General features: G+C 44.0%; 1 protein-coding gene across 11 annotated transcripts in view; it reads right to left on the bottom strand.

Moving 5' to 3' along the window:
- Nucleotides 1-10391, bottom strand: part of dacha (dachshund a) — a 127264-nt gene extending 116873 nt beyond the window's left edge. For 5 of the 11 annotated variants that reach the window (XM_071339971.1, XM_071339982.1, XM_071339976.1 and 2 more), the window contains exon 1: nucleotides 9735-10391. In XM_071339971.1, coding sequence (XP_071196072.1) covers nucleotides 9735-10216 — 482 coding nt within the window. In that variant the 5' untranslated portion in view covers nucleotides 10217-10391. The remainder of the gene's footprint in view (nucleotides 1-9734) is intronic. The other 6 variants (XM_071339973.1, XM_071339972.1, XM_071339981.1 and 3 more) reach the window with 2 other exon arrangements.

Raw genomic sequence — 10391 nt, 5'->3', positions numbered from 1 at the left:
ACTAACATTTCTCCTGCATGGTTTCAATCACGCAGAGGCCCCTGTTTCTCCTCTCATTAAAAAGACCTTCCTTCCTTCTGCAGGGAGTCGTACAGCGGCACGGGAACAAACATGGAGAACATAAGGAGTCCGGATGAACTTCCATCAAGCGTTCTCATTCCCTGCCCTTGTGAGGTGGTCGGGTAGCAGCGGGGAGGTGGGGGGCTTCCAGTCATTATACTGTACACGGAAAAGATGAGCGCTGGAAGGATTTGATACAGAGACCTTAACCAGATCGTGAAGGGTACAGTACAGAAGCAGCATGGAGACATGCAGCAGAGACAGATTACTCCTGACTAAACCAGAAAGACACACGCTTCCTCTCAGCTCCACTCTGATCTGACTGAAGCCATTTAAAAACTGCCTCTGTCAAGAAGAGACAAAAGAGAGAGAGAGGCAAGGTCACCTACCCAGCGCAATAGAAAGGGAGAGTGGGGGGGAAGGGGGGGGGGGGTGTATCTGTGAACCCGCCACCCTCACCTCTAAATCAACAGCCTGCACCAATACATTCCTGGTCGGTAATTAAAAGCAGGCTGGGCTCCGGCCCACGTTATCAACTCATCAAGTTCACTGCTCATCTAGAATAACAGATCCACATCTGCAGTCATTACAGCGCAGGAGATAAATCAATCCTCCAGCCTTCTGCTTTAAAGGCTTCTCCTCGCCGGCCCCATTGCCTTTTAAAAGAGTACCGCCCGATATATTTATTTCCCACAGACACCCGACAGTCTATTTACTGTAGGCAAATGGAAACTCGCACACTACCTTGTAATGGCCCCCACAAAAGAGGAGGGAGAAAAAGAGCGTGTTGTGAGGTGGTTCTGGGGAAGACGGATGGGTCTCAGTAAAAAGGCGGCGTAACAGCCTTCCTTTAAGCCGCCCATATAGACCCCTAAACACTCTTTTAAATAAAATAGGGATGGATAAAAAAACAAATTGGACTAGGCCCAGTGTTGCCTTTTGCAGGAGTTATAGAGGAGTCGGGTGTTTAATAGAAGAGTCTCTTGTTTGGGTGGGAGGTGGGGAGCGTCAGGGAGTTCAGTAGTGCAGTAGGTTCACCTTACAGAGAAAAGATAAGATCTCTCGCTGCAATCACTCCAGTAGCTGAAAGGCCTTAGTCACATTTCAGTCACCACACAGACAATAGCGGACACTGACCACAAAGACTACGCCACATAACAAACTGACGTATTCCTCCCTTCAAGGCACTAATGCTGTCATTAGCGGAAAACACTGAGGAAAGTTTTGGTTACATTTCAGGATGTTTAAAGATGTGTGTTTAGGAGAAGGGTATCCGCCTCATAAGTTCAATTTCAAGATGTGGTTGGTGTTGTGGTTGAAGTGCTTTGAAACAGGCTTCCGGATGGATCAAGCCATGTGTCTTCACCGGGCCAGCCGAGCCGGCCCAGGCAGGGCACTCTCAGTGAGTAATTGGACCCAGGCTTCTCTGGGTAGATGGGAGGATAAATCCCTCAAGGATCCCGCAAGAACATGAAAACTGGCAATGATGTCATCACATACCCAGAGCTACTCTTGATCTAACCCGAACCAAAAGAGGCACACCGAGCACGTCTTTCACTCCTCCTCCCTGCCTCCATCCCTCTCTACCTCCCTCTTTCATTCTTACCTTCTGTCCTTTCGATATTCTAGCCCCTGACACTACTTTCTCCCCACCTGTGTGATTTGGGTGATCAGCAGGATCAGGAAATGTTCACGATTCAGGTTTTCCCGGACCACTTTTGTCCACTGTCAATCAGAGCAACAAATCGGCCTTTCTATTCCATATTGGTATGTTTAGTAGACGCATACAGTGCTACGCACACACACACACACACGTGAGATGACTTACTTCCTCTCTGAAGGTCACAGGTCAACATCAAACATAACACATCACACGTGCTCTTACGGCGCAAGACGGCGAAGAGGACGAAACACCTAGCAATAATCAAGATGAAAAAGGGACGCGGTCATCGTGGCATTTACGATCCACAATTCAGTCATCGGATCTCAATTCTGCCGCTGATTGAAAACATATCGTGGTCCTCTCCATGGGTTCCCATGGCCAGACTGACAGTGTTTCTGTGGGAGGGGGCGTGGGGGCTGCTGCTCTTCAGGTGACCCCGTCAATAGAGACGTGGAGCCCTGCAGTACAGGAGGTAGGACCCTGGGTTATTGCCTCCAGATGTCAGAGGTTCATGAGACAAATGTAAACACAGATCCACAGAGGGAGGGAGGCACAGGGCTTTTGCGTTTTGTTCAGATTATCTGTTTTTATATATATATATATAGAACTCAGAGCCGGAGCTTTGGGGCTCTGTTGCTGTCCTGAGTCTGCGTGGCTACCATTATTATTATAGCTTCCTCACACCCAGAGTCAGCTGCTTAGGGGCCACCAGCTGCTAAGCACGGAGGGGAAAAAGAGCACACGCCGCTAAACACATCATCAAATATTCATCTGTGTAATTGGGACGCTAGTTCGCATTTCTTCAACTGCATTGAGTTGCAGCAGCAGAGCACTGCACCTCACGCCTCTGTCTGTCTGCGCCCACACCAGCACGTCCAACAGCTCTGTGTCAAAGGAAATAATCTGAGCAGGAACGCAATTAATCAAAACTGCAAAAAAAAAAAAAAAAAGATTAAAGATTAAGGGTCTTAAGTATCAAGCTCGTAAAATGTCTTACAAAACTCCACTAATGAGCCCATGACTCCAAGCACACAATAGAGAGAGAGGGGGATAGGAAAACACCAGCTTTTCCCGGTACAAACTACTGTGCCGGTTTTAACGTCACATTCAATTTTCTGCTCCCTGCTTCTCCCATATCCCCATCCAAAAACAACCATTTAAAACATCACTCCTAATTAGATGATTAGTGCTTGGAAGGGCAGGAGATGAGTCATTTGCATAATTCAATCATAAAAGTTAGAGATACATATTTCTATGTTCGTTTGTACAATTATCTCGGCTGTCCTGGGGCTGTGATATTAAAGTGATTAAACAATACTCCTGCACGGAGCCTAGTGTCCTCCATTAAAGCACTGCTAGAGGCAAACCCAAAATTAATTTTAGGAGACAATCAATTTTATTCTACATGACTGTAATAAATATAGCCCGGCTGCAGATGTGTCATTAAGCCCAGGAAGGAGATCTGCCCAAAGTCAAAATGACACCAGTGGGCTCAGGTTTTTTTCTGGTCTCCTACATTAGGTAGAGAAGGTGGATGTCATTTCTCCCCCAGCCAGAGACTTGACAGGCCTCCTCCATCTGTCACATTTACCCCCCGCCCCACCCCTCCAACACACACCACACACAACATACACCACACGCACATGAAAACACATCGACATACAAACACATGCACATATAAACAGACAGGCACAGACATATCTCTCACATGCATCTCAAATCAAGTCCTCACAAAATGCTGCCGCTCTCAGCTCTCCACCTCTCCACTGTCAGCAGGCTCAGGCCCAGGCCAATTCAACTGCACATTCACCTTCTATTTATTGTGTGGAAAAACTACAAAGAACATTTTACAATTTAAAAAAGATATATTATTATGAAACTCATGTACTATATACGTAGTAGCAGAAAAAAATATTATGAGTGACAGCTCATGATTATGACACTTTACTACTTCTGAAGCACGCTCCAATAAAAGTGCACGAGGTCCATGTGTGTAGACCGTAGTAACACTTTTCCATCCTAATTGACCTCATGTGTCTTTGCTTTGCCTCTAATTCATTGGTTACGCATAGGACTAGTTATTAAAGGGCTGTGGCTTGGAACAGGGGCGCGCCAACATTCATGAGATATCGCATGGCCACAGGTTGTTTAAAAAGACCTCGGGAAGTGTTCTCTCAGACACACCACGCACACACTCAGACACGCACGCTCTCTCTCTCTTTCTCTCTCAAGCTAACCCCAGTCATAAAACGATCTAAGTATTTCAACCATTGCTTTTACAATGGAGTGCCATAAATCTCACATGGGGAAAGGTCGGGATGTTGTAATGTTCACAGAAAGTTTTTTTTGAAAGGACATAGGGGGGGGGAAGTCTGACTAAATGATTTTCTCAATTAACCCAATAATAATGATCATATTTCGTTAATTCTTTTAATTACCTGAAGAAGAAAAAAGAATACCCATTCAAATGGGTGCCAGAGAGTTTAAGCATGTCTTCACAGACACAACTAATATCTTAAACGGAATAATTGAACTATTACTGTAGCTACATTAGTCAAGTAGGGGTCTACCAGGAAGCCCTGCAGCCAAACCATTACACAGTGAATACTTTTTTCCTATTATCTAGACTAATGTGAGTGTCCTGCGTAACTCTGCAGCAACAGTGGGCTCAGTAGGCCCAGTACAGCTACAGCCCACGTCTCCTGTGTGTGAAAGTGGAGCCACCGCAGCCTGCACCGGGCAGCTGTCTGTCTGTCGGTCAGTCGGAAATAAAACACTCACACACTCAGAGCCCGCAGTCAGGCATCAAAACACCAGCACACACACACACACACACACACACACACACACACACACACACACACACACACACACACACACACACACACACACACACACACACACACACACACACACACACACACACACACACACACACACACACACACACACAACACACACACAAATACACACAGAAACCAACAACATGACCACACAAAGGCACATGCATACATGATCAGAAGAGAGACATGAACAGGGGGGCCATGCTTAAATGCCATCTAAACAGAAAAACAAAAAGCACTCATTCACTATTTCATGAGGCTGGTCTCTCCAGAGCGCAGAGCTTTGACAGCGCTTGGCGGCCACTCTTCACATCAAGCGGGGTTAATTTATTATTTAAAGTAGAAAGGCCAGTGGGAGCAGATATGTAATAAAATCAAGCTAAAAAAGAAGCCTGTGTATAATTTATGGCTGACATTAAGGAGCGGCGGTGGTGCTAGAGTGACAATCTTACTGCTGATTGAGGAGATTAGAGGAGACGGGGGTGTCTTGGGTGGCGCGCTCGACCGGGGTACCGCTGCCCAAGGCTAGGCTACAGGCAAGGAGCTGTCCATATGGACCAGTGAGACTGGCCAACACACACTGACAACCGCACCTCCACACACACACACACACACACACACACACACACACACACACACACACACACACACACACACACACACACACACACACACACACACACACACACACACACGCACACACACACGCACACACACATACACACACAAACTTAGGCAGATGGCGAAAATGAACCTGGAGTACACACAAGTTATTGTCCTTCAACATGCAGTTTAGGACACTGTGGGGCCCAGGCTACAGAACCAAAAAAATAATAATGTATTGATTCATAACACAGACACCAGCAAAGGAAAAGACAGTGGTTTGGCCAACGTATACCTACTTATCCACTATTATTTCAATTAAGAATAGAGCTGACCAAGAAATTCAAACCATCACATTTAACCACACAGATTACCATCATGCAGAAAATCAGATCTGTAAAAAATTATTAGGAAACCTGAAGTGGTGTTAGAATGTGCAGCTGGGACGTGTGATGTTTAAATTGCATTCGTTTGTCTTGTTATGCGATGTAAGATCTGACCTCCGGGCATCCCGGGGAATTAAAGCAATACTTTCTAGATTAATGACTTAAAATAAGGAAAGAAGAAGCTCATTCCGTTCGGCATTCTAAAAACTGATAAGCTTATCATTAATTATGATTCAAGTTAACTTTTCATTGATTTCTAACCAAAATGTACGATTAGGGATGATGGGTTGATGCCTCACTGAGCATCGAGGAGCCTATTTCATCTCGTTTAGAAGAGTAATGTTTAAAAGACCTCTGCTCTCTCCTCAGCAGCGATCTCCTGTCCCTCACAGTCATCTGCATTCGGTTCAAAAAATAGTAAATGGCTAATCCAATACACCTTAAGAGAGAGAAGAAACACTCGCCCGTAAACAGAGAGTGGAAAAACAGCGCAGATGTTCATCTCTAATGTAATTTCCATTCAATTTCCTAAGTGCATTCCCCAAGTGCAAACTAGTTTAGCGTTATGTTTAGCTTGCAAATTATATTTAATAAATAATGAACGCAATGAAAACGCGGAGATCAATTGCAGCTGAGATATCATAAAAGGAGCCCTCTAAGTGCTGCCTTTGCTGATTGGGAACATTTTTTTCCCGTTTTCAAATTGCCCGTGTCAGTGCTAAAGGTTCTGTCGAGAAGTTTAGATGACTATCCTGATATCTCCCGATGACTCTGTCCCCTATTCCCGTTCACAGGCTTCCTGCGTCCACGGGCCGGGTAATACAAGGATATGCACACGTTTTCTTTCCCTCCCTTTCCCCTCACTTCCACAAATAAAAGGAGGCGGGCTAGGCCTGTTTGCACACATTAGTTACAACCATCTGGTGGTGGGACGGTGGATGATGTTTAAATCTGACTATAAAAACAGCGTTCCGATGAGCGCGCGCAGGCAGGTTAGCTGTAAAGCACCAAGGCCGGGGTGCAAATTCAATTCTCTTGCAGCCTATTGCTGAGGCAATTTCATTACCAGTCAGTGGCTGCAATCTTTGTGAAGTGAGCGGTAGGGCTACATATCCAACACTATAAACTTCCACACTGCAGTGTATTATTAAACCAGTTAACGTGTCATCACAAAAAAATAAAAAAATAATGCAATTGAATAGGCTAATATTTAAATATATCTCTCTGTCTTCCACTATCTCTCTGTCGTGGGTAGATGAGAGTGCGACAGATTGATTTAGCTCAAAGTCGAACCTAATAATAGATCCAGAGAATTGTATGGGGAGGGGGGTGCTAAAAGGTTAATTACCGAATCTTGCCCAAACTGACCATCTGGAAATACTAACATCTTCCCGCCTCCCCCTCTCCCACCATCCCTCTGCCTCTCCCCATCTCTCAGTGATCGCTCTGCAAAATATCATCAATATTCCTCACCAAACATAACCCCGACAGAGAAGATCTCCAATTGAAAGTGAGTGAGTGAGTGAGTGTGTGTGTGTGTGTGTGTGTGTGTGTGTGTGTGTGTGTGTGTGTGTGTGTGTGTGTGTGTGTGTGTAGCCTAGCTCTTGTTGAGGACATATTTTACACATTGTTTTATCCTCTCTATGCGCTTCATACAATAATCTTAAACTCCTTTCCTGACAACTGGATGTTTCATTGAAAAGTAGGCCTATATCAGGTATGGGTAAGACCGACGTTTTAAAATCATACATTTCACTTTTTAAAGTATGTCAAATAAAGTAGACAAATAGCCTCTTGCAAATACTGATTTTAGTTAACTTGGATGCAGTCAAAGTGAGAGACAGCCTCTGAAAACCTTGAAATGTCTTATAATTCTCTGCAAAAAAATAGAAGTCAATAGCCTGCCCTATAGGCTTCCTCCTACTGGACAATTGTCGACTTTATCTGTAATCAATACCGCTCCCATCAAAATATGTCAGCCTTGGCTTAACTGACAAGTCTCACCCGATTGACACATGACGCGAAAATGCGTCAGAAATGGAAGCATATTTGATTTCACTGTCATGGTCAAGATGCCATATAACGATTTGTTGACAAATTGCGAAATAGAAAACAAGCCAAAAAGTACATTTGGACAAATAATTAATTAAGAGAAAATTCAATCATATGGTTGGAAAATAATACTTGTTATAAGGTATTGTTGCTGAGATTTTTCAAGTGAATAACTTCCGTGTGTGTTGTGACAGCGGGACACACAATATGAACACTTTTCTACAAATGTATTAGTCATTTGATTTATTATTAATAGCCTATATTCTTCTTCTTCTATCGTTATTAAATTCCAATCATCAGTTGTGCCTTGTCTTAACAAGCAACCCTGACGCGCATAGGAGGGTCCAGCTTCTTATCAAGATAACTTTTTGTCATGTTTATTTTCACATGTGAAAATCCTGTCTTTGTATTGAATTGTCAGCCTCCTCTTTTACGTCGTGCATAATCAACATGCCCTATTGTCGCTGTAGCCGGGGGAGCTGCGCTGGAGAGAAAAAAAGTTGCAATTATGTTCAACTAGACAATGAAGCAACAAAAAAAACCTGAGGTTCGGGAAAGAGGGCACTGGTCCCTTTTTGTTATTTTCCTCCACTGACATTGTATGCGAACACTAATGCATCTGTCATGATAACAAGCTAAGAATAACATCTAGACATCAAACCAAGCAGAGAATCTATCCGAGGTGATTCATTCAGATCTGTCCCATTGATTTATTAAACACACAAGCAACATCTGCAGCCGCAGCCAGCACGGGTGCGCGGGTTGAAGATCAATTGGAGGGGAAAGGGAGAGGAGAGATGCCTAAAAAAAACCACATCTTTTTTTTGTTGCGTGGTTTGTCCTGCTTTAACTGACACAGAAATATGTATTTATTATTCAGTGACAGAAATAAAAGACACATCCGTGCGTCACCATGCTGTAAGTCAATATTCATGCATGAATGATTATAAAGCGACCAAATGACAAGTGTAGCCAGTCTCATTAGGTGAAATCCACATATTAAACTTCTCTCATCGTCCTTACTTGTGTTTCTATTTTCTCACTGGTAGTGGGCCTAATGGAGAGACACAAATGTCCGTTTAATTTATAGTCATTTAGCAACGGAGAAGCGGACACAAATGTGTGGCTGCTCATGGCAATGATATGTAAAGTATTCATATAAACTTCACAGTCAGTTAGATTTGAGGATTTGAACTGAAGGAGCTGGATTTTTAGATACGACAACCTTTCATCTACTGCTCTTGAAAGACGCTGGAATTGCGGTTATCAAGAATAGTGAGACTTTCTTTAACAAACTATAAGAGTACAATTCTTCTCGCTGAAAGTCCCAATAAATATTCTAAATGGACAGTCATGCAGTAGGCTTAACGTTGCCATGTTTGTGTACAAATGAAGCTTTATCAGAAAAGTATGTCACAGCACACTGAAGGTGACAAAAGTAGGCTACACCAGTGTGACGACATAATATTCTTTATGGGACAGTGAAAGGAACATATTCCCGAATGTAGGCTAAACACTTTACCAAGTATTCTTATTCTGAAAAATCATGTTGAGTTCTACAGAATTAGAAGAGGTGCTATGGAATTCAAAGTTATTTTCCTCTTTTCAAAATAATGTGGAAAATACATGATCTAGTGCTTGGCATAAATTATTCATCAATGAGCTGCTGCTTGGGGGGGGGGGGGGGGGGGTTAAACGTGTTTGCTTTTAGGTGGATGGCTGATAGGTGTGTGTGGGGGAAGGTCGAAGTTATGAACAGCTAAACTACTTTGCTCATACTTTTCTGTCTATAAAATGGATAAGGAACAATTGTAGCCTATACTTATATAGATAGATAGTTCAGTGAGTGTGTGTGTGTGTGTGTGTGTGTGTGTGTGTGTGTGTGTGTGTGTGTGTCTTTGAGAGAGAGAGAGAGAGTGAAGTGGTACAGAAGTTGTCACTGAACTAACTTTGCACAATACTTTGATGTTTAGTAATAATATAGCATCCTAACTATCATTTTTCTCATGAATGTATTATTTATTTATTTCAGCGCAGGTAACATTCAAATGTGTATGCTCTGCTTTCGGGGTATTGGAGTGAAACGGATAATTGAGAAATGAAGTGACCGAAACACATGCAACTAACCTGGCATTGGTGCAGTCGTTGTAGAGCGCTTCGAAGTCCTTGCGGGTGATGAGTTTGCAGCGATTCACCCCAGGCTGAATAGCCCCAAGCCCCCGCAGAATCCGGACCTGCTCAACCGTGCACACGACGGGGCATATATCCAGCCGCTTCAGCTTGGTGTAGACGGTGTGCAGACCCCCGACCAGATGTTTCAGGAAGAGGTCGAAGACCTGCGGCAGGCAGATGAGTTCTTGACCGTCCACGTTGAACGAGGCTACCTTGACCCCGTGCACCTCAACCATTTTGCACTCGTTATTGCCGCTTGTGCCGTTTCCATTTCCTCCTCCACCGCCTCCTCCGCTGCTGATGAAAGAGTTGATCAAGCTGCTTGTCAATCTCGGGGACTCGGCCGGGCTTGTATACAGCGGATCGGAGCGGAATAAACTGCCAGCCCCCGGATTAGATGTTGGGGAAAGCACCGGCGGAGTTGCTGACACGGCCATAGTTTCTTAAGTTTCTTATTTTCCTCACTCTCTGTCTCACCCTTTACGTTTTGTTTCTACTTCTCGCTCACTCTTTTCTCTCGCTGTTTCACATGCACTCTCGCTCCCGTCGGATAGTCGGCAATGGGCAACTAACTACCTATCTCACAAGTGCGGTGGCTAGAATGAGAACCAT

The sequence above is a fragment of the Salvelinus alpinus genome, chromosome 13, assembly GCF_045679555.1.
Source record: "Salvelinus alpinus chromosome 13, SLU_Salpinus.1, whole genome shotgun sequence".
NCBI classification, from domain to species: domain Eukaryota; kingdom Metazoa; phylum Chordata; class Actinopteri; order Salmoniformes; family Salmonidae; genus Salvelinus; species Salvelinus alpinus.
The sequence above is the reverse complement of the archived record's forward strand: the minus strand, read 5'-3'. Positions and strand labels throughout refer to the sequence as shown.